General features: G+C 44.2%; 3 protein-coding genes across 4 annotated transcripts; 2 read left to right on the top strand and 1 right to left on the bottom strand.

Annotated features, from left to right (window-relative positions):
- Window positions 1–899: 899 nt before the first annotated feature.
- Window positions 900–7,813, bottom strand: LOC115395890 (transcriptional coactivator YAP1-like). Of its 2 annotated transcripts, XM_030101564.1 has the most exons (9): window positions 7,717–7,813; window positions 7,100–7,337; window positions 5,427–5,626; window positions 4,754–4,908; window positions 3,483–3,584; window positions 3,141–3,232; window positions 2,893–3,011; window positions 2,645–2,745; window positions 900–2,094 (listed from the first exon to the last, which is right to left on the bottom strand). In XM_030101564.1, exons 2-9 carry the CDS (start codon window positions 7,301–7,303, stop codon window positions 1,913–1,915), a joined length of 1,155 nt encoding a protein of 384 aa, XP_029957424.1. In that variant the 5' UTR covers window positions 7,304–7,337; window positions 7,717–7,813; the 3' UTR covers window positions 900–1,912. The 2 variants fall into 2 exon arrangements, with proteins under 2 accessions (XP_029957424.1, XP_029957426.1); XM_030101566.1 differs by lacking the exon at window positions 3,483–3,584.
- Window positions 7,814–11,768: 3,955 nt separating this feature from the next.
- Window positions 11,769–14,389, top strand: angptl5 (angiopoietin-like 5). Its single transcript, XM_030100966.1, has 8 exons — window positions 11,769–11,841; window positions 12,562–12,727; window positions 12,826–12,929; window positions 13,014–13,107; window positions 13,276–13,379; window positions 13,454–13,574; window positions 13,687–13,872; window positions 14,022–14,389. Exons 1-8 carry the CDS (start codon window positions 11,785–11,787, stop codon window positions 14,339–14,341), a joined length of 1,152 nt encoding a protein of 383 aa, XP_029956826.1. The 5' UTR covers window positions 11,769–11,784; the 3' UTR covers window positions 14,342–14,389.
- Window positions 14,390–16,786: 2,397 nt separating this feature from the next.
- Window positions 16,787–24,152, top strand: LOC115395423 (short transient receptor potential channel 3-like). Its single transcript, XM_030100965.1, has 14 exons — window positions 16,787–16,968; window positions 18,016–18,344; window positions 18,929–19,061; window positions 19,223–19,523; window positions 20,052–20,237; window positions 20,401–20,565; window positions 20,655–20,898; window positions 20,975–21,202; window positions 21,948–22,212; window positions 22,593–22,788; window positions 23,210–23,410; window positions 23,590–23,646; window positions 23,759–23,834; window positions 23,961–24,152. Exons 1-14 carry the CDS (start codon window positions 16,829–16,831, stop codon window positions 24,089–24,091), a joined length of 2,652 nt encoding a protein of 883 aa, XP_029956825.1. The 5' UTR covers window positions 16,787–16,828; the 3' UTR covers window positions 24,092–24,152.
- Window positions 24,153–24,464: the final 312 nt, after the last annotated feature.

Here is a 24,464-nt window from a genome sequence, read left to right on the forward strand (position 1 = left end):
GAAACATGCAGGGTGCCAGTCCTCGAGGACTGCAGTTCAACACGTGTGGGATTGTAACAGCTGCTGGGATCCAAAGGCAATAAAATGTATTACTTGAAAAATAATTGTTTTAGAACAGATTTTAAATAAATGACTGTTGCATTGAACAGTTCGGATTTTTTTTTCAACAGCAACTCATCTTTAATGCATTTCATCAGTGAAAGTCAGATAAAGAAACCAGAGTTCCTCTCAGACGTCAGGCTATAAAGTCTGAATCGATACTGCAACTCACTGTGTTTGTGTCCTAAAAGCTAAAACTATAACAACAAAACACCTCCTTCAAGTGAACATCAGATTAGTGTCTCTGGGGAAAATCATGTGATTATGATGCAAAATGTATAAACACTTTACAATCAAGTCTCAGAACAGATGCGCGTGCGAGGCAGTGAGTTTCAGACTCTACTGCCTGGTTCTAGAGACACCCACATGTCTAAAGTGACGACAAAAGAAACAATTCCTACTGCGCTCACTTAAAAACCGTCAGGAAAAGTAAGAAATGCACACGATTTACAGGAGAGGGGATAAAACATGTCTGAGGATTACAGTTTGTTCATATTTTCATTTCATATTGCATATATTTTCAGAAAGCAAAACACTACGATGCCACTGAATGAATAAATGTTATTGTTCTTTGAAAAGAAAAGTTTTAGGAAAGTATCAAAAACAGACAAAAATAATTTGTTCTCAACAATTAAGGACACAATCTAAATAATTGAATATTTTTCATTCATATTTCCAGTTCATACTTAATGGTGGTGTGGACAAAAATCATTTGCCAGGAAATGCAAATTAAAAACAATAAAAAGGTAACAATTGGCATTCACATCACATTAATAACAGAAGCTTAAGGAACCGTTTTCCCCCTCTTCTAATGCTGCTGCAGTGTTTCCTGCACAACATTCTTTTAAATGATTGAAGAATCCACTGTGCTGGGGGGAATCTTTATATACTCCTTTGTGTGGGAAAAAAAAGAGCCTTGAAAAAGACTATAATATTGGCTTAGCTTTAAAAAAAAGTTAGTGTTTTACAAAGGCATTAATTTTTAAAATGATGTTATAAAACTAAGGGATTCTGATTAAGCCCTTTAAATATTGCATTTTTGGAGAGCTGTGCATTTTTTACTCAGAAGGTTTGGGAGCGAACGACTCTTGCATCACTGTGCTGTTTCACCACAAGGGCGCGCCCTTTCCTGTTTTAGTGTTTTGGTGCAGCAGGAGCGATGGGGAAAGGTTTTAGTGTTCTTTCAGCAGACATTTGGTTTTTGCAACAACTTCATTCTTCTCTTTCTTCTGAACTTGGTTTTTCACATTGCATGCATGCACATCACTTCAAAGTAACACCACTGAAAGCAGCTGTTTTCCTGCAACTCATATCTGAGCGTAACTGGGGTTATTTATCTTTTTTTTTCCACCCCAGACTTGAATCTTACTCCGTTTCTGACTCTTCAGAATCAAATGCTTGCTGCATACCAGTTCTTTGCGGGAAAAAACAAAGAAATCTGTGCTCTAAAATTAGCTGTGATACACTTAATGAGGAACATGCAGAGAATCATCTGAGGTTACAGGGAGTGCTGAAAACTGTGGATGCTCCGCAGCAGATCTCTGTAAAACCAGGTCCAGAAAAAGAGGGAAAACACCAGCAGCTTACCACCTTCTTTGAAAGTCAGGTTTTTCATTCCTCGGGGGTGTGAGTAGTGTTAAGTATCCATTGCAAAAAAAAAAAAAAAAAAAAAAAGAAAAAAAGTAGCATATAGTCTCTGCAAGTTTTTTTTTTCTTTTCTGTACCACTTTTGAAGCCCAAATCCTCGAGAATCTTCAGTCCGGTTTTGAAAATTGCAAGGCCAAACCACATTTGACCACTGGGCTGTGTGTGTCTATAGCCAGGTGAGCAGGCTGTCTTTGTCCATGTGCGACCCCGAGAAAACAGTCTCCATGTCCATCAGAAGGTCTGAACTCAGACCCTCGGGAATGCAGGGCATGAGCTCCTCGCCCTCAGACATGGGCAGCACCGGCATAGACTCCTGCAGGGCCATCGAGGGGGGGTCACTGCCCTCACCTGGCAGGGAGAACGGCACAACAAATAAGAACTCTCTGAAAGTTGACCAAGCCTTTTGTAGCACAGCCCTTAATCTCAGCGGATTATATAAACATTCAATTTCAGCTCTGCATGTAACAACCAGGCTCAGTCACATCTTAAAAAGGTATTTGTCTCATATTATCCCAGCAGAACGCCTTGTTCTCAGAGTGCTGGTTCACTGGAGGATCTTCTAAAAGAAGACGGGAACGTGAGGCCGAGCCTGAAACTATCCAGCTCCCTGTTTCAGTTCAGGACAACAGCACATGCTCTAGTTTAATTTAAATATCAAGCTTGGAACGGTCCAATTTGGAAAAAACCTTATAGTTAAAGTGGATTCAAATCACACTGCAGCATTTTCTAGTGAAGTTTCATTAGGTTTAGCCAGTCATCTGTCATCATTCAAGCAGAACTGAACTTTATTACCTTTATTCAGGATATAAAGACAACTGCTCAATGTAGAGAATTAAATTAGATAAGCAGAAGGGTTGGATAAGATGTGACGGGGTTTTTTTCTTCTTCTGAACATTACCAGTGTCCATTTGATCCACGGAGCTCAGCATGTGGTCCGACGTGCGGGGAAGGCTGCTGACGCTCAGCCCGCTGTCGGTGCTCTCGTTGCGAGAGTGAGCGCTGTGTGACAAAACACAGAAGAAGAACGTCTTCAGCATTTGTTAAAAAAAAAAACAAAAAACACACACCTCAAACTGACTGTTTTCTCAAGGAAAATTTAAGTTCCATAATTATTTCACTCAGCAGTGATAGTGAAGGGGAACTCACCCATTGAGGGTGGGTTCGTAGCTCGGGGCTCTAATCCTGACATCCAGAGGTGGGACGAGTGTTTGCGAGCTCCTGTCGTGGTCCATCCCGCCGGGCATCTGGCTCCGTCCTCCTGCCTCCTGCAACACACACACACACACCAGAATGTGTCACCTAATTCATACAGCAATCTGTCATATTCCTGACTGGTTCCGTAGCATGTTTGAGGTTTTGGGAAGCACGCTCTAATATGAAATTTGACCTCTGACCTGTGGAGGGAGGCCTTGCTTGCACCTGAGCCTTTCCTTTTCCTGCCGTTGCTGCATTGCCAACCCAAGGAGACCAGGGTTCATTTTCTGGGCTGGAACATAAGATTAAGAGAAAAAAAATAATAATAAAAGCACTTTCTAAACAATCACACAACCATTCTAATGAAACTTTAAACATTTCAGCAATTACATATATGGAGAAACTTCTCAAAACTTTTGCGATCTTTGTTTCATTTGCCGTTGCCAAGCGGCAACCTGCGATGGTGGACACTGGAACAAAATGCTTCTCGTTGACAAACAAGAATTGTCAATTTAGGAGACACAAATTTGATAGTGCGCTACCTAGACGCGGGTCGACCCATGTGGTGGTCTTATTTATGTGATCGATGTAGTACACCTCTCCATCTGCAGTCACAGCCTGCTCCCAGCCTTCAGGCAGTGGACCTGAACAGCAGTGAAAGTACACAGTGAGAAGGCGAATGGGAGATGGAGCGCATGGAGCGTTGAGAGAAAGAAGTAGAACGCGGCCTTGCATCCTTTAATGTCTGTGTGCCTTCCAGTTTGGAGAGATTTAAATGAACAGAAGTGAGGGTTAGTGGAAAATAAGTAGGTTTTTTTTTTTTTTTTTTTTTTTAAATCCCTTCGACCTGAAATGTGTATCTGGCCTGAATGGAGTAGGTGTGATAAGAAAGCGGAACTGAAATGGCGTGCTTTTCAAAGGGTCTGTTTATTTAAATTACAATACAGATGTTTAGTAGAAACCATCACTGTCTGGACTGATTTGAAGAATCCACAGAAAACATCGAGGAAGACTTTGATCGGGACCATTTCTCTAGTTGGAAGTAGCTTGAATTCAATTAATTGTATCTAAGAAGAGACTGTTTTCTTTTTTTTAAAACCTATTAAGTTATTTTGAAGCAATCTTAAACCGATATTAGGCTGCTTTGATAGATTATCGCCATCATGTGCTCGTTCAATTATTGTTATTTGACTCAGTTTTGGCATCGACTGACTCATGAGGAAAAATACGTGGTTTGTTCCCAAAGGTTTATTTTAAGTTCACTGACAACAGCTGGGAATTGGATTTTCTCTTGATTGATTATACAAGATTTCAGTGGAATGATGGATGTGAATCATCAATGGTTTAAAAAATTTGATTTGATGATTTAAAAGGAAAAACGTTTCAGTGATTATTTCGGTAATAAATTATCATTCAAACAGTGACGTCAGCCACAAACCACCACCTTTATTGTAATTTGGTTGAACAGACCCGTTTGAAACTGTAAGTAATTCCAAATCAGAGCCGATCAGACAGGTTAGAGAAACCCTGCTTCCCTCACTGTAGTGAGATTTGTTCACCCTTCAGAAAAAAAACCCCCTGTGAGTAAGACCTAGCTCCTTCTTTTCCTCCATAAGACTGTCATCAGGGTTACTCCGTTAAAGTTGAGGCAATTGTTGGAATTAGTGCAATGTGATCAATCCCACCAAGTCACCAGAGCCACGGAGGTAAAGGTCAAAAGGAAATCCTGAAGAATGAAACCCAGCAAAGACCTGACCCGCTGGAGACAGGGCACGTTAGGAAGAGAGAAAGACAGAAGAGACGAAAGCGATACCTGTCTCTGGATTGATGCTTTGTGCTTGCGTGGTGGGGGCTGGGTTGCTGAGCGAGTGGGCATGGATCGGAGTGCCGGAGATCGGGTGCTGCGTCGCAGCCGACTGCAGCTGCGCCAGGCGGGGGTCGTGCCAGGTGGTTGTCTTCTCCAGGTGACTGAAAACGACACGACAAGTCTCAACGCATCTGCATCTGTCAAACCGCTGCACCCGATGGATAAGAAGCAGGAGGCACGTTTCGCCCGGGACCTGCTTTACCTGTACGACCAGATGCACACATGCATCCAGCGCTCGCACAGAGAAATGCCACTGTGTGTGTTGTTGTAAACTACAGTGACCTTTGACAGGAGGGGAAAGCCTGCCTGCAGAACCCACCGCAACACTGCTTTGAGCATCAATACGATCAGAAATATCCTCCTTTATTTCATTCTCTCAGTTAAAACTGAAAGCCAAATTATGATTAATTTATTATATAGGTTTGAATCCCACAGTTGACAGGTCACAACTGTGTCTCCCTGAGCAAGACCTTTGACCTCAGCTGCTCTCCAGTCTCCTGCCCACTGCTCTTGGTGGTCACTTCCACTGTTTTCTAAAGTAAGCAACCACGGCCGATGCACAGAACTGAGGATGGGGAAACAACAAGGCTTTAAGATCTATTGATGAACTCGACCTTACTTGAGGAAATAGCGCTGGCCGGTAGGCGTCTTGGCCATTTCCCAACCGTGGGGGAGTGGCATGTCGTCAGGTATGATCGGCGCCGCTGCCACATCCGCCGCTTGAGTGGAGAGCGAGTTGACTGGGAGGGAGGCGGGCGAGGAATGGGCGCGGACGTGATGAGGGGTGAGGGAGCCGCACACACCCCCATCCGAACTGGCCTGACGAGAAACAAGCAGGGTTAACAGCTCCGCCAGGAAGCCGCAAACGGCAATCAGAGACACAAACCGGCAGGATGAAAAGGTTTGGAATCAAACCAGAGAGAGACGAGCGCTACAAGGAAGAAGAGCGAAACTGCTCATTCTCACGCCCACGTGTGTCACCTCTCATCAAGTTCCGACTCCTGTTGCTGGTTATATGAGCTGACACATTTGATTCCCTTGACGTTCAGAGATTGTTGGTCCATGATGCCATCTGTAGCTTCAATTATAATCACTTTCAAGGATTATTTACTGTGTAGTAAATCAAAGATCGCTTCAATTATTTGCTGCCCAATCACAGTCACATTTATAGGTTTCTATATAAGTCTCCACTCTAACCAGTTATTCAGAAACTCAGTGTAATGCTAAGAAGCGGCTGCACTCGTGCTGCACAAAAGCCTCGACCGGAGCAAGCATTGCAACTGAACTTTCACAAACTGTCAACAGTGGCTGTCTGCACGAAATGCTGCCAGTTCACTGTGGCCAGAGTTAAAACAGCACATTCTCTGGATTTCACCCTAAGAATGGCTTGATGTACATATGTCAGGCTGCCATTCTAAAGCACTTCTTTCAATCCCTTTAATAAATCCACAACATGCATGTCTGTGCCTCCTATAATGTCATGGTTAAATTACTTTGTAACACAATAGAACTTTATGACACAAAACATTACCTAGATACCTGGAAACAGTAGAAAGCACTGTTTTCTGCATATTTTTGATTTATTAAAAACTAAGAAGCTGAACAAAAAAACAAAGGCAAATATATATATATATATATATATATATATATATATATATATATATATATATATATATATATATATATATATATATATATATATATATTTCAACTTGAAATTTTAAACCTGTTTTTGTCCCTGTTCTGACTATTTAGGAAGCATCATCTATTTTTTTCTGATACTTTCCTTCACATTTCTTTTATCACATGGATAAGACACACAAATAGATCTTCCCGTATATTTTAAACTCAATATTAATATAGGGAGGTATAAAATCATCTGAATCATTCATGAAAAACGTGACAGTGGATGTGGTGTTTTTTTTTCTTTTTAAAAGTGTCTAGGAAAAAAAAGTGTTTTGCATTTGGTTCGATATAAATAAAGCTTAACTGAATTGAATTTTTAATGTTATTTCTACACACCTAACATATGGGTTAAACTTCTCCAAGCATTATTGAAATTTTAAGCGATTAAGCTCAACTAACAGGAAAACAGGGTATCATATCATATTTTAACAAGCTTTTTTTTTATTTTAATTATTTAAACAAGTAAATGAAGTTGGGTGGTTATATTTAGAAGCTTCGCCATTTGCAATTAAATTATAGGGAAAAAAATGCATTCTATGCGTTTTGAAACGCACGTGGAGAGAGCTCGAGCTGTGGGTGTATGGGGGGGCTGCAGTGGGGCAGTACTTGTCTGGAGTGGCCTCGGGGGTCCGGCTGCCTGAAGAAGGAGTCCGGCAGCTTCCTCATCCTCATGGGCAGGGAGGACGGCTGCCGGGCCGCCTTGCTGGGGTTGATCACGGCGCTGAACAGGGCCTCCAGCTCCCTCTGCGAGTCCCCGCGGACGTGCACGATCTGCTGCCCGGCCGGGGGCGCGTCGCGGTGCGCGTCCATGGCGTCCCGAGTTCGGTGTCGAAACTAATCTTGTCTGGTGAAGAGAGGAAAAAAAAAAAAAAAAGAAAAGAAAAAGAAAAGAGAAAAAGTTCCGAGAACGGTAAACAAAGTGGGAATAAACGCGGTGCGCGTGAGGCCAGATGCAGTTCTGATCGGATTTGTTTACACTTTTTGCCCTCCAACCACCCCCACCCCCCTCCCACCGCTTTTGAACTTTTTTTTTTTTTTTTTTTTTCTGTGCGTGCCGTTGTCTGACTTTTTCCCAGCTTTAATATCTCGGAAGTCAGTCGGGCGTTTTAAAGAACACCCGATCGCCGCGCGAAGGAAAAACAAAATCGAAGGAGTTGCAAATCAAAGCAACGGATCCGTGTTAAAATTAAATCTCCGCAGAGTACAACATGCCTCCCACATACCTTCAAGCAGCCAGACCGTTCACCCCCTCTCCCTCTCTCTCTCTCTGTAGTCCTGCAGGGAGAAAAAAGTTGGAGAAATCACAGCCGGGAGAAAAAAAAAAAACCAAAACAAAACGCAGTGATCCTGGTCCCGGCGTCCGATGCAAACTCTCATCTAAAAGACTCCGGGAGTGTAAAAACGCGCACATATGTGAAAGCGAGGCCAGCGGAGCGGCTTGAGCGAGACCTCCAAACTTTTTTCTCATCCAGCAGCAGCGCTCAGTCCAGATTCATGTGATAGTGTGGAGGGGCGGGGTTGCGGGGTTTAAAGCTGCCGCAGTTGCAGAGCAAATAATCCACTCTTTGGTCAGACGGGACAACTTTTCTTTTTCTTTTTTTTTTCCTAATGCAAAACTTGAGAAAAATCCTGTGCTGACTGTTTATTTATTCAAATACATGATGGGAATGATTGATCATGTGGTGAAGAAGTGCAACTCTGTCTGTGCAGTTTTCAGTTTGAGAGGAAAGTGTCTGATCATTTCCAATCACAGGAGAAACGACTGATCCTGATGGTTAACTCATTTTTCTGTATTTTTTTTTTCTTTTTTTGGTTGGGGGGGAGGCTGGGAGTTGGGGAGGGGAAATTGGGAAGTTGCACTGAGAAAACATCCGCCCCTGATGAGGCCTGTTTGTCCCGTGCAGCCGGGCGCACACCACTGTCCCGCCCTCTGGCGGAAAACACGCGCACGCCGAGCCCGAGCTCAGCTGGCCTGCAGCCTGCATTCAAGAAAAAATGTCTAACTGGACTGGAGCTCTGCATCCACACAGTCATTCACTTGTTTCAGCCTTGTAGCTTCACATGTAGTCACGGTAAACTGACAAACAGTAAGTGACCAGCTTCTCCCATGGAGAAACAGTCGCTTATGAGATTAGTATTTTCTTTGAAAGGTCACTGATTTTTATGACATTTCATAAGAAATCGATGGACTCTGAAACTAATATGTGGTCTCTCGGAGATCTGGCATCGCTCCTGATGGAGACAGTTCAGACAGGCTGCTGCGGGGGGTCACCGGTGACTTTCCCTGCACTCCTCCCGACCCTGGAGGTGTACAAGTTCTGACGAGAAGGAAGTACAAAGAAAAGTAACTTTTCTGCCATTGTCAAAGCCTGTTCTTTTCCCGTGTGATTGCAGACCTCACAGTGATGAAAGACCAAACAGCACCAGAAGATGTGATGAGATCCTGTGGGAGCCAAATCTTCCTGAGGAAGCACATCCTCTGCAGAATTGGTGGGTGGTTTCTCATTTTAGATTCGGACCTGGAACCAGGAGTTTTGGACTAAACGGTGGATGATGCTCCTGAAGCTAAGCTGTCATCTCCAGAGTCAATATGGTTTGAGCTGTGCCAGATGAACCACCTCTCGGGTCTCAGTGTGCAAACACATCTTTGAATTTGTCTGAGTCTTTTATTGAGATCCTCGTCCAGTTTCTATTCCTGAAGCGTCCTTCAGAGTGAGCCATGGCAGTTGTCTTCGCAGACACGTCTCCTTCAAGCGGGAGCGCTCACGTCCTCACAGAAGCTGACATTCAGCTCTTCCAGGTCAGTGTCAGACAGTTTATACTTATACAGTCGGAGAAACTCTTAAAACGGGAGGTCAAGTTTCTGGACTTAAGCCAAGCGGGCTAAATGGAATAAACTGTGTGTTACAGGGGTTAAAAGAGGGACAATTTCTATGAATTATGTTCTCAGAATATAACTGGAAAAAGTTCATTTTTAGTACCCATCTCTCACTCAGCGAATCTTTCTAAAGTGCTCCTTTTCAACGGTTTCCACTCACTGAAATCAGTCAGCAACACAATGTGCCGTATGAATTTGTTAGAGTGTGACTGATTAAGTGCTGCGACTGCTTCCTATCTGAGGGAGTTGCATAAGATGAGGGTGAAGAAAAGGTCAGCAGACACTTTTCAGCTGCTCTGGAACCTTCAGTCTCTAAGATGTTGAACCTTTGGGGGACAGTATAACCTTAGTCACCTTATTTCAAAGTACACTCCTCAAATAACACATGATATATAACCTCAGCTGTTTTTGGAGAAAAGCAATCTTTATCATCACTCAGGCATCATTTGTTTAAGTTATTGTTCTGGCTCACAGCTAACCTCTCAGGAGTTCAGCAGTTTGCAGTAAAACAACATCAGTGGGGTCATTTTTAAACCCGTTGTTTATTTTCTTGTGGTGGCTGTATGCAGTGTGTGTGTCTTTCTAGTTACTTTATGTGTTTTCATGGTTGATTATTTCACATTACACGCAGACGCAGTACACCATCATACACATTTTCATATATTCGGTCCTATCAGTGTTGATGAGAAATTACATAAGACTATTTTTGTTTCTCCGCAAGACCTGAATTTGGGTTGACATAAAGTCACTGAGAAGCTCACAGGTATGTTTTCACTGGAAAGTCATTTGAGTTCCCAACTTTTGTAGTTTTACTGTATATAACAATATTATATCATTTAATTTATTTATGCATGTTCTGCAGTTTACAGGACAAAATTGATGTTACACTGTATGAATGTAATGTAATGCACGTAACTGTACTTTAGATGGCAGTATCTCACCTCAACACCTGGAACGAACCTAATTCGTTTAGCATCACATTTTGAAAAAAAGAAAGAAAGAAAAAAGAAAAAGAAAACAAATGGAAGAGAGTCAAAACTTAACCAATAGATGTCATTATTTCTGTGGTCTTTTCTTTTCCCTGGTCTGGAGTGTGTTCATAAAAGGCTACAAACACTGAGAGATTACACTTAAAATTAAACATATAGTTTTAGACTGATGAATATTATGCAATTTTTGGTATTCAAGAAAATACAAAATACAAATCCAACATATGCATTTGACATTTTCCGGAACAGCAGGTGAATTTTAATCAGTGTGAGCATAAAACCAATCCTCATACATTTTCACACAAATCCTTTTCCTATAAGACGTAGGATTTAGGAAACTGTTTACTTTCAGGACACTGGATATTACTATTGGTTTTACGCAAAGATGACCTGTGGTTTGGATCCTTTTAATGACCAATATTAATCTTAATGCCTTAATCTTCTCAAACAGTGTTTAATGTGTGATACTGTTGATGAAGATGATTAACTGCGCAGCCTTGTCATTCACATGCACAGCCTGTTTTATGACAGTGTATAACATGGGACAGATGTGGGGGCCCTGAGGCTGCAGCAGCTTTTCACATTCCTCCCGCTGACCACGGCTGTAAACTCACACAGGTTGAGAACAACAGCAGATCTTTTCTTTGGCACTCACAAAAAAAAAAAAGAAAAAAAAAGTTTTCCAAGAAAGCGACACGCTAGCCGGCTCCAGCTGGACCCTGAGTCAAATTCACTGCTGCTTTTCACCTTGTCCACTGGTTAAATGCTCAGTTAAACCGGAGTAATTGGTCTGACCCTCCGGGAGGCTGTTTTCAGAGGTATGAATCAGTGGTCAGAGAGAAAGAGGAGAGGGGAGTCACTGGTGGAAATATGAGCAGGAGGAGGGAAGACTCCCTGTTTTCGCTGCACCATACCTCCATCTGCAGCTGGCACGCAAAGACACAAGCTGAGGGAAAGTGTTTCAAGCTTCTCATTTCCATTTCCACATCTGTTTCTCCTGCTGGTGGCAAGATTTTTAGCCCAGTAAAACAACAATCTCTGCTAATAGACACACCGACAGGGAGGGTAATAACTCTTTACCACAAACCCAGAATCAGCACATTCACCCACTTGTCTGCAGTCGATAGCTCACTGATCTGATGCTGCATGGGAATTTACAAGGAAAAGTAGGAGTGACTGTAAGAGGTGGGGGGGGGGACAGGAAGCAATCAAAAGAAGTGTGGAGAAAGTGAAATCTGACAACTGAAAGGAAGAAATTAACTATATGGTATATGAGGAGTCTTGGAGGGTAAAAAGGTAGGAGAAAAAGTGCAGACTTCATGGAAAAATAAAGGGTACATGAAGGAGTGTCTGCCGGTGACGGAGCAGCCCAGGTTCAGCCCCTTCACTCCGAGAGGAAATAATTACAGTCAGTCAGCACTGACATGATGTGGACAACAGCTGTCCTCCTGCTGCTTTCGCCTCATCTGCTTTCCTCCGCAGTATGTACAATATGCTTGTCCTGAATCTTTTCTACTTTTATTTTTTTTTTTAACTTTATTTAACTTGTCAGTCAAAGTTAGTTGTCAGAAAACTGCTGCAGAATGTGTCTCAGCAGGCGTAGGGCTGCCTGCTTTGTTTTTGTTGTGAGAGAATGAAAATGACATCAAAAAGCTTTTCAGAGAGATTCGGAATTGATAGATAAATGGTTTATTTCCCACTGTTTTGCTGTGTTTTGAGGCTGAGCTGTTTTAAACTATTTATTAATCTTGAGTGAGCTGAAAAACCCGCAGCTGATTTCTTCTGATTTGACTTCTACCGCTGTCTGCCGTGAGACTGTTTCTTTTACGGCTTGGTTGACACTAACATCTTGATATTTCTGTGACGGTGGAGCAAATTCAGGTCCTAATACACAAATGGTCGAGACTTTATGTGAAAGAACAGTTTTGTGGCATGGATTACAAAGTTATGTGATTTTTTTCTTCAACAAATAAACTAAGCTTAAATGCTTGAAAAATCATAAACATCAGTTTTCAAACCTGAATTGAATTTTTCCTTTTGCTGGGTATAACTTAATGATACATACTGTATTTATAGAGAAATACAATGAAAATATTTAGAGTGTAATGCTCTAATGGGAGCCACATTGTCCAGCTGTGGCGCTCGTGGAGCAGCATCTACATGTGACCTTTCAACTCTTCCTAAAATCTCCTGATGGCCAGGACAAAGGAAGCAGCGGCAACCAATCGGATGTAGCCGGTGAGGACATTTTAGACGCTCCCGCCAAAGGCCACAAACCTTTCAGCGAGGTCAAAGGTCGGGACACGTGCTCCATCCCGTGCGACATCACAGTGAAGCTGCTGCGAGATGAAAAACACTCCATTTGTGGTAAAAGTCTCATCCTTTGCCTTATCTTTTGTGTCATCATTCTCCAGTTTCACTGCAAATGTGTGTGTGTGTGTGTGTGTGCGCCTGTGTGTGTCCAGGTCAGCTGCAGCAGTCTCTGCTGGCGTTTGGCCGCAGCACCCGGAAGCTGATCAGGGACGTGATGGAGGAGCAGCAGAGGGCTCTGGACATCCTCAGCACTCAGGTGAACGACAGGGTCTGTTCACTTCCGTCGCACAGTTTAGTCAGCACCCGACTGGACGCAGACACAGCTGTGTCACGTTTCCAGGTGGCGGAGCTGATGACCAAGGTGCAGACGCTGAGCTCTGAGGTTCAGAGAAGCAACGTTGAGATGTACTCCATAAAGCCTGTTCAGTCTCATGGTAACGCACACATCTAACAGATGATAAACAACAGCAGAGAATTGAAGCTTTAAAATGTTTGTAAAAGTCAGCGCGGCTTGTGATCAATCTTATTAGAATCTGCATGGTGTGAGCTGTTTTTGAGGCTCGTGGTGTTGCAGGTGTAACGCTGCTGTGTGCTTTGATCAGGACGAGACTGCAGCGACATCAAGGACAGCCTTGTGTCTGTTGTCCCCAAGATTCCCAGTGGGATTTACATCGTCCATCCAGAAAACACGGACTCCTCTTTTGAGGTACCTGCTCGCGATTCACTGAGTCAAACGTGCGGAGTGATCTGTCGCCGCTCAACGCAGAGTTTCTGCTGCAGGTTTTCTGTGAGATGGACTACATGGGAGGAGGATGGACTGTGATGCAGAGGAGGACCGAGGGACTAACGGACTTCAAACGGCCGTGGGCCAGTTACGTTGATGGCTTCGGACATCTAGCAGGTTGTACAGCATGATACCGGTGCAATCTTCTTAGAGAGAGAGGTGTTTGGTACTATTAAGTGAAATCAAGATTTCACTTTGTCTTTAACTTTCTTTCTTTCTTTGCGTGCAGGCGAGCACTGGCTGGGCCTGAAGAAAGTGTTTCATATAGTAAATCAAAAAGACGCCCGCTTTCAGCTTCACATCGCTCTGGTCTCCCACGATGACGTGACCTCCTACGCTTCGTACGATGACTTCCGCCTCGACAACGAAACACAGTTCTTCAGCATACACCTGGGCAGATACGCAGGCAGTGCTGGTATGGGATAATCTAGTGTACTATCAGTGCCATAAAGGCTGGGATGGTTTTCCATTCTCAAAAGGCCAAAATTAGTGTACTGGTTTATCAGAAGACTTAAACCCTTGTGTAAAGATCATCACTACATCTCTGTTTGCGCTTTGGTGCAGGTGATGCATTCCGTGGCTACGACCAGGAGCAGAATCAGGACACGGCTCCCTTCAGCGCCTCGGACGTGGACAACGACGGCTGCAATCCCTCCTGCACGTTCCAAAACTCCACGGTGGAGAGCTGCAGCCTTCGGCACAACCAGACGGGGTGGTGGTTCAACCAGTGCGGCCTGGCCAACCTCAACGGCTCCCCGGAGGACGCCGAGCAGAACGGCGGGCTGAGGATGCACATCCTGTGGGACACCTGGAGGCAGAGCGGAGTGCCGTACAACATCAAGTCAGTCACAATGAAGATCAGGAGGATTGCAACTAATAACTGAAATGGAGTGCTTCCTGGTGCAACTGAGAGTTTCAAAAAAATAGAATAAAATGTTTTCCGGAACTATCATTTTATTTGTTTCACTTCACTCCAACCAATAATCTGATAGTACTGCTAAATATCTCATTAACTCTTTTAACATCAGAAAAAAAAATATCTTGGTTCAGGAAAAATGCCAAAACTGACCACATCCAGCAGGTGGTGCTGTGAATCTCCCATTCTACTTTTGTTCTGAGGCTGCTTCCTTCTCTGCCTTCACATCTTTTTTCTTCATGCAGGTAGGATTGGCAGAGCTCCACAGTGTCTTTCTTTATACCATAGTTTTTAATTCAGTCACTTATAATATCAGTTTTAAGAGTAGAAGAGACGCCTTTCATCTTCATTTAAACTACTACTTTCTCAATCAAGGGGTGTGAAACATATGGTCCCTGGGCCAAAACCTGGCCACCAGATGGCCTGTAGGATGACAAAGAGGTGGAAAGAAAAGAAACTGCTTTCACTTGTTTATTCACTGGAGACTGCAGTATTTATTGTTAGTGATGGAGGTGAACATAACACAACTAGTAACACAACAAAACAGCAGCAAAAATACTGATAGCTCCAGGATCTGGTTTGTTCTCGCCAGACTTCAGATTGATGGTTCATCAGAAGTAGAAAGATTATAGGTAATCAGTGGCAAACCAGTACGGAAGTACAGAGAAAACACTGAAGCATTAACATGTGAATGAAGTTGGTGTGTTGATTTAACTGAGGAGATTTTTGAGTCAGAAATAGAAAGCAACAAGAATACAACAGCATCGTATCAGACATCTTGAAATCATAGACTTGTCGGTGACGACAGGAACAAGTTTATGAGAAGCACACATTTCAAAGTTAATGCAGTCTCTCTCTTCTTCTTTTTGAATTCTATTCTCTCCAGTTTAATTCCATGTGCTTTGTTCCTCAGCGTTAGTTCTTGAATGAATGATGAGTTTACACACAGGGCTGGATCAAATGGTGCATGAGTGGTCAGTTAGAACCCTTATTTTAAATCAAAGTCGGTGAGAGATCACGTACAGTGTGGATCTCTTGACCTAATCATTTGAACTCTGCTTACATTTTGTTTGCCCTCTAATCTTGCATGTCCAAAATTCTGTATGCACACACACACACACTGTGTGTCTCAGCACCACTGATTCAGGTGATAACAGGGTAGGAGCTCTATGTGTGGTCTGGTATGTGCACAAATTGCCAAGGTATACATGAATCCTCACACACACACACACACACACACACACACAGACACACACACAAACACACACAGGAATCCAGGTATTTGTCCTGTGCCCCCCAATAAGAGTGTGTATGTTTGAGCTGACAGTATTTACATCCATATCAGAGGTCTGTTCTATTCTGAGGAGAAAGTCTTAACAAAAACGCTAAATGGTGACATTTGTCAAGAGTTTACCCCCTTGCCCCTTTCGATCCTCCCTGTGAAATGTGACACTGTTACGCCATAAAATGTCCAAAGCGCCTAATCTTCAGCAATCAGGCCCTTAAAAGGCAATTTTCACTCATGCATTTGTACTTCACAGACTTAGATTTATCAGATTTTTTTTTTACATTGAGACATTTATATTATGCAACACAGTGTTGTGGGTGAGATTAAAACCAGAAACGTGTTCAGTGGTGAAGAAGGGAGAATGAATGAACCTTTCAACAATTAGTAACAAAGTTTTTTTTTTTTCTTTTTAACCAGAAGAAGGCTTCTTTATGCTGCTCAAAACTTGGGTGCCAGTCTGAGGAACATATACTCTGTGTGCGTGCGTGCGTGTGTGTGTGTGTGTGTGTGTGTGTGTGTGTGTGTGTGTGTGTGTGTGTGTGTGTGTGTGCGTGTGTGTTTGTGTGTGCACACGTGAGTGTGCACTTTTCCCACACTGGAGGGGGTTCAGTGGGGAGTGGGAGCACACAGGAAACAAAGTCTACTGGGAATTTAAACCCTGAGGAATCTCATCTGCTGTTCATCAGCCATTAGTCACTGCTACACACACACACACACACACACACACACACACACACACACACACACGCACTATAAACATTGTGGTTTGAAATTGCATGTTACAGCTGTGGCATTAAAACTGTCTGTGCCTCATTTTTTTTGTCAGTATTCTGCATTTTCCCTCCTCATTACCTGTGACAGATGAACCTGTAGCACGGACCATCGTTTCATAGAAAGAAGAAAAAACGGCCATGCACCATGATCAGTTCCTCACAACACTGCGGTCCCCTCCACATCTGTAACGTGCAGTGCGTCATGTAAATAAAAGAGTAGTGGGACCCAGAAGGATGCATTCTTTCTCAAGGACACAGAAAAAAAGCGAGGGGAGGGCGACAGTGAGGGAAGGGGGGAGAGAGAGAGAGAGGAGGAGAGCGACATGCCACAGGCACTTGATGGCTTGTTCACATGAGCTGGGAGCAGACCCTCTAGTGTTGGACCACCTTCAGGATGAACCACAGACCGCTGGCGGCCCACAGAAACAGCCGGTCTGCCGGGTACAACGACAGCCCCAGAGCCAGGAGCCGCGACAACCTGCTGGTGTGTGATGACTTCGGGGAGGAGTACTGCTGCCCTGGACGATGCCTCGGGTGAGTCCTGAAGAGTTGAACTGCTTAACCTTGTTTTTACAGTGTTTAGTCTGAACTATCATTAAATTTATATTCTGACACTGGGTGTTACTGTCTTGAAAAAGATCGCTTTTTAAAAGAATTAAATTGGCACTTATTTGAGTCACAGACAGCATAGGATGAGTAGTATATTTCAAATTTTTCCAAGAATTCTTATAGCTATTTATCAAATTCAATTATTCCAAGTCCATATAAAACATCTAGTTAGATATAAAGCCCTCAGTTGAAGATAATTGTAACAGAATTCCTCATTATAAAAGCCAAACCTATGGAATTCATCTATTTAGTGGGCACAACTGTGCAACATTTCCTCAAAAACCAGCTGAACTTTTGACCTCCAGCCAGTGGCTGCGCTGAGTGATTTATGTCAGGACTCTGAGAAGAGCGCTCACCTCACTTGGGACTGTGTTCCTGCTGAATCATCCACTTCTGAAACATTTCAGTTCGCTTCCAAAGTGTTTAGTTTGGTAATCCTGGCAGTGGAGCAGTCCGCATCGCTCTTTCCCTTCTGTTTATCTCGATTTCACTTACAATCCATCTGCAGCTGGATGCACCCACTCTCAGTCTCAAGCATTAATTAAAAAAAGCTCAACTACAAAGGAGGAAAAATGACCTTTCACCTTTGCCCTTATAGCTCATCTCTTGCCTGTGTTGCTGATTGTTGTAGTGACAGTGGATTTATGAAGACGGTCAACTTTACATTTAACGACGTAAAACTCTTATTGAATTTTGAAGTGATTTACGGTCAAACATTGATGTGTTCATCTTTCATGAGAAATCCCCTCTCTAGAGTTGAGTTATACGCCTTGTCTCCAGCTGAAGCACCAACTGTTTACATACTTTGTGACTTTTTGGGTGGGAATATTTCATGCAAAACGTTCAGTTGGCTTGGCTTGACGTCGAGACGCAGCTCGGAACAAGTCGCTGCAGCGCCGTGTTTTTTGTGTGTGTACATTCAAACGTGGACGACATATACAGTGTGCTTTATGTCCCCTGACTCTCCGGCAGCCACAGCAGCTCTGAGAGGCAGCTCATGGCTCGTCTCAGCGCTGTTAAGAGACGCCAGGCTCTGCGCGGCCCTGCCTACATGTTCTCGGCTCCCTCCGTCAGCCTGACAGAGGTTGAGCAGCGCTTCCTGGAAGCAGCAGAGTACGGCAACATACCAGAGGTGCGTCGCATGCTGCTCCATGTGCCCAGCTTGAACGTCAATGCTGTTGACTACATGGGCCAAAATGCACTGCAGCTGGCCGTGGCCAACGAGCATCTGGAGGTGACGGAGCTGCTGCTGGGGAGGGCCGATTTGGCCAGAGTGGGTGATGCTCTCCTCTTAGCCATAAGTAAGACCTGCATATTTTGTGTGTGTGTGTGTGTGTATGTGTGTGTATATTTGTACATGTAAAAAAACCCACCACATTTACAGGGTTGAGAGCTGAGATTGCATGGGTCAGAACCTGCATAAATAACATTAGTTTGCATCAATAAACGTGCAAAAAAGTAATAATTACTCATCTTTTGCAATAAATGTTCCACCAAATACCAAAAAGCCTCCAGTTGTATATTCCAGCCTCTCACTCTGATAAAAACACACATATATTCCTGTCAATAGGAGTACGCCTGATACTGTGTGTTTGCTCAAAGTGTGACTCTAAATCACTCCCTTTGGCCAGAGTGTGTGTTACACTTATTTATGTAACTTTAAAACACGTCGGACTTTAACGCTGGCAGCTAAATAACCATAATCTACAAAACAGTGCTGTGATTAAAGCCTGTATTTTCGGAATATGAAACAATGATTTCCATAGAACCAACAGCATTTTTTTAGCTGTAGGCAAAAAGTGTTGAGAAACTTTGACTTTTCTTTAGATAGATGAGAGATTTTAAAAAAAATACCAGATTTTGTTGTGTGTTTTGTGTGTTGTAGGTAAAGGTTATGTCCGTATCACGGAGGCCCTGCTCGGACATCCCTCTTTTAGAGACGCCAGGCGCCTGACGGCGAGTCCCGCTCAAGCGGACATGCTGGACGACTTCTACGCTTATGATGAAGATGGAACGAGGTAAGAAAGCTACAACCACAGAGCCACGCATCTCTGAGACTGCAGCACATTCAGCCTTTGGGATTGGAGGAGGTCGGTGCGACTGTGTGGAGTGATTTGAGGCTGCTGAGGCGGGGATAGTGATTCCTGGATGAAACAGAAGAGACCGTATGATCCCGCAGGTTTTCTCATGACGTGACCCCAGTGATACTTGCGGCGCACTGCCAGGAGTACGAGATCGTTTACACCCTGCTGAGTAAAGGGGCTCGCATCGATCCTCCTCACGATTACTTCTGTGGCTGCGATTCCTGCAACTACCAGCAGCAGTTTGATTCCTTCAGCCACTCCCGATCGCGGATCAACGCCTACAGAGGCCTCGCCAGCCCGGCCTACCTGTCCCTGTCCAATGAGGATCCGGTACTGGCGGCCTTGGAGCTCAGCAACGAACTGGCCATGCTGGCTAATATCGAGAAAGAATTCAAGGTAAACAAACCAAACTCCGCAGTTCACCGAGATGTGCACTTTCATTCAGCGCCTCTGTATGATATCCTGAAATCCAGCTCATTGTCAAGCATGGAACAAAAAAAAGGTCAATCTGCCCTGTCACTGCCAACCAGCTGCCAGGAAACGCTGCCAGTAAACACATGGACATTTTATGAGCATTAAGAGAGGAAGCAGAAACGGATCCGGTGGTCACTGTTCTCATTTGTTGGCCTGACTCTTATATAACAGCTGTATTTTACTGCTGGACTCACAGTCGGACAGTATCCAACAGGTCTGCTGCAATAAATAAATAAATTCAAATGCTTCTGAGGATGCAGAAATCTGAACATACGTACATGCTGTACATACATTTTGTGGTTTACAGGCTAATCTGTGTATTTATTTTTTTAATTTGTTATTATTGTTGTTAGTTTTGAATATGAATGCCACCAACATCTGCAGCCCAGTCACATGGAATTCATGTAAAATGTTTCTCTCATTGGCAATTTTCCTTCACGATGTTGGCAGAACGACTACTGCCGCCTGTCCAGCCAATGTAAGGACTACGTGGTGGGCCTGCTGGACCTCTGTCGCAGCACAGAGGAAGTGGAGGCCATACTGAGTGGAGAAACTGACTCTGAGGACAGCTACGACATGCCGGGCCGGCCTTCCCTCACACGACTCAAACTGGCCATCAAATACGAACTGAAAAAGGTAGAAGTTCATCTGTGAGCCTCTTGTTAAAAAAATGTCACCTGAATGAACAGAATCATATTAGCTTTTTATTCATTTCATGATTTTACTAGAAGTTTAGGATGCAGTGTTATATTTCCATGTTACTGAACCAACAACCCTTCGTCGCTCTCTTCTCGTTCAGTTTGTCGCTCATCCGAACTGCCAGCAGCAGCTGCTGAGTATTTGGTACGAGAACCTGCCCGGCCTGAGGCAACAAACCACCGCCATCAAACTGCTGGTGGTCCTCGCCGTGGCCATCGGACTGCCGGGCCTGGCCGTGGCGTACTGGGTTGCTCCGTGTAGCAGAGTGTGTAACACCCGATGTCACTCACATTTACCCCCGAAACATTTCAGGAGAACCGTCCTTCAGTCCTTGTTATGTTTTCTCTTCTCCAGGTGGGGAGTGTCATGCGCAGCCCCTTCATGAAGTTTGTGGCCCACGCCTCGTCCTTCACAATCTTCCTGGGTCTTCTCATCCTGAATGCTGCCGACCGCTTTGCCGGCACCACCCTTTTGCCAAACATGACCCACCATCAGCATCCGGAGGGCTCGCCCCTCAACCCCGACCCCCTGCTGCTCTACCGAATGACCACGACGCCCTTCACCTGGATGGAGATCCTCATCATTTCGTGGGTCATGGGTGAGCATGGAAAGCGTGCGACGACGACAACAGATGAAATTTTCCCGGACGGATCCCTGATTTCGTTCTGCTGCAGGTATGATCTGGGCTGAGGTGAAGGAGATCTGGAGTCAGGGACCGGGGGAGTATCTGGTGGAGCCGTGGAACTTCCTGGATTTTGGGATGCTGGCGATCTTTCTGGCCTCTTTCAGCTGTCGCTTCTCCGCTCTGAGACACGCCGACTTGGCCCAGACCTACGTACACGCTCACTACACCACGCTGATTAACATCACCCTGCCGCCCGAGATAGAGTACTTTACTCTGGGTGAGCGTGCTCTCACACACCTGCACAGACTCTCAGGCTGTCTGCAGATACCATCGATCAGCTGGTGTGTAAACAGCCGAAGTGAGTGAGTGCGGCGCGGAGGAGATCAGAGGGCGGAGTGGAGTGTTTGCTTTCAGACACTACCCAACGCAGCGGTGCCGAAGCACCATCTGCTCCTGCTTTCGTTATGAAGTAAAGTAAAAGTTACAGATGAAAACTGCAGCAGGGGTTTTCAGAGTACGGAAGAACTTGCCCTCGTTGTGACGTACAGCAGCCCCCCCCCCCCCCCCCCCCACGGCAGCACGCTTTCTCTCACATCAGGTTTTAAGTTCTGGCTGAATGCCAGACTTCCTGATGTTTTTCCTACTATCACATATTGTTAGCAGCCGTGTGGACACAGGCAATAAAAAGCAGGAGCTGGATGGTATTAAACTGAAATATCAGCATCACAACTTTTTATATAAATAATCTATAATTGTTGTGACTGTTAGGGTTCATCTCCGTTACACAGACAATAACTTAAGTTAAGAATATTTATTTTAATGAAATGTTTATTATAATTTCACTCTCCATTTAAATAATGCTTGTTTCTCCAGTTTTTTGTCTTTGATCATGACTTCAGTGAGTTTTACATATTTTGTTTATTTATAATGACACAAACTCATTAAACTCGACTTTGGCCTCTGAGCTGAAATCCTCAAATTCTCCAGACTGTTTTGTGAGGTTTTCCACTCTCTCTCTGCAGCTCGTATCGACTGGCTGCCGTCGGATCCTCAGCTGGTGTCAGAGGGCCTGTACGCCGTGGCCGTGGTGCTCAGCTTCTCTCGGATCGCTTACATCCTCCCGGCCAACGAGAGCTTCGGCCCTCTGCAGATCTCTTTAGGACGGACCGTCAAAGACATCTTCAAGTTCATGGTCATCTTCATCCTGGTCTTTCTGGCGTTCATGATTGGCATGTTCAACCTGTACTCCTACTACCTGGGAGCCAAGCAGAACGACGCCTTCACCACGTGAGACTTTCGCTTCGTACAAACGCCACTTTTATTTGCTCACATTGCAGAATGAAGCTCGTAGCTTAAACTTTAAGCTATTGTGGCTTCATACATAGTTATAATATAGATAAAGTGAATATAATCAGAGAGCACTTTGTAGTCATTTGATCATGTTGCGGTTTAGCAGATCCAAACTACAAACCTGCTTGAATCCTGGAGAACTGTCTAAAAATGTGTATGTTAGTACTGCAGTGTAAACTCAGAGCTGAACTCCGTGAGAATTTTGTTCTTCCGCCTCTCCTCTCCGAGAGCATCTTTAAATCCTGATGATTTACACTCTGTTTGAGCTCAAAAATAACTTCTCTCCCCATGTCCCTTCTCTCCGCGCATCCGTCCAGGCTGGAGGAGAGCTTCAAGACCCTGTTCTGGGCTATATTTGGACTGTCGGAGGTCAGGTCTGTTGTAATCAACAACGGACACAAATTCATTGAGAACATTGGCTACGTCCTGTACGGGGTGTACAACGTCACCATGGTGATCGTGCTGCTCAACATGCTCATCGCCATGATCAACAGTTCCTTCCAGGAGATTGAGGTTCGTGAGTGAAAAACCGTTGAAGAGTAGACTGATTAAAACAATTAATCTAGAACTTTTGTTTGAACAAACTCTTCCAAACCGGAGTGACTCATGAACACTTGATCCCTGCTGGTGTGTTGTTTTTGTTTATTTTGAGCTCAAAGGTGCAGTCAGGAGAATTTAGGCGTTGCCATTTTTGTGCATTGGATGGCGCTAGTGAGTTGCTGTAAAGCTTGTCTCAGCTCAAGCTTGTCATTTTGACGTTTAGTTTTTAGTGATTAGGAAGCGCTCACGCCTCTGTGTTCACCAGGCTGTTGTTTTAACTGATCAACATTAAATTATAAATACTGTAGGTGACTTATTGATCTCTAATTCATATTTTTAATCATCAGTTTTGCCAAGAGTATTCATTGTTTTTATTTTCTGTCCTGTCCTGCAGGACGATGCCGATGTTGAGTGGAAGTTTGCTCGAGCCAAGCTGTGGTTCTCCTACTTCGAGGAGGGCCGGACGCTCCCGGTGCCCTTTAACCTGGTGCCCAGCCCAAAGTCCATGCTGGGGCTGGTCACGGCCATCAAGTCCCTGCTCCTGCAGTTCGCTGAGCGGCACATTGTGGAGAAAACAGAGACACAACTTAACCAGGTCTCACACATTATGACCCACAGAAGAACTGATCCTTTTCTAAACTCCTTGCTTTGAGGCCTGAGACGGTGCCTGAGCACCTCCCGGTGGTTTTCAAGCCGCAGTACAATTTGAGCTAGTTCTTCCTGAGAAATGTTACAAGGTTGTCCACTAAAGGACATTTTATGTCTATCTTCCAGCTTGGTGAGAGCAAAAATTCAGGATACGGTGCTTCTACGAGCCCGACCAGATATCAGGTTTGTGTTGCTACATTTCAGGCAGTGTCTCTGTGAGACATCTGTAGGTTTTCTCACCACCAATGTGCACTATGTGTATATACTGACAGTTTTTCTCTGTCTCTGCTTGCAGAAGATCATGAAGCGTCTGATAAAACGGTACATCATCAAAGCTCAAGCAGACAGAGAAAGCGACGAGATCACCGAAGGTACATTAGAATCAGTCACACAGGAGAAGAACTTGCATTAAACATGTTTTTAACAGTGGCTCAGTAAGAAGCAGCATCCTCATCCCAGTGGATGTAGAATATTTATTTCTGTCTGTTTCCATCCAGGTGAGCTGAAAGAAATCAAGCAGGACATCTCCAGTCTGCGGTACGAGCTGCTGGAGGAGAAGGCGCAGAACATGGAGACGCTGGACGGGCTGCTGAGGAGGCTGGGAGAGATCAGCACGCCGGCACCGTAGCACTGCCTGCTGTCACACCCCACCAAAGAAAATGTACAGATCAGAGTGCCAAAGACTTAGACGACACTAAGATGTTGGTGAAATCATACAACAACAACAAAAAAATGCTGTATGTATGTGAATATGAAATTACAATGCAACAGGTTGATGTTATGATTTTCTGCCTTTTGTGTTTGTTGTGCAATCCATGAAAGATCTGACACACACATACCCAGTGGCTCTGTGGGGCCTTTAACCTTTTAACAAACATGACCTTTTATATGGCCTTGCATTTTAGAGTGATTGAACTATACAAGTGTGGTGGAATTTCAGGTTTTGGGCACCACGAAAACACATTACAACACTGTATTACTGCTCGTGGCTCCGTCTTGGT

Source organism: Salarias fasciatus, chromosome 10 (genome assembly GCF_902148845.1).
Source record: "Salarias fasciatus chromosome 10, fSalaFa1.1, whole genome shotgun sequence".
NCBI classification, from domain to species: Eukaryota; Metazoa; Chordata; class Actinopteri; order Blenniiformes; family Blenniidae; genus Salarias; species Salarias fasciatus.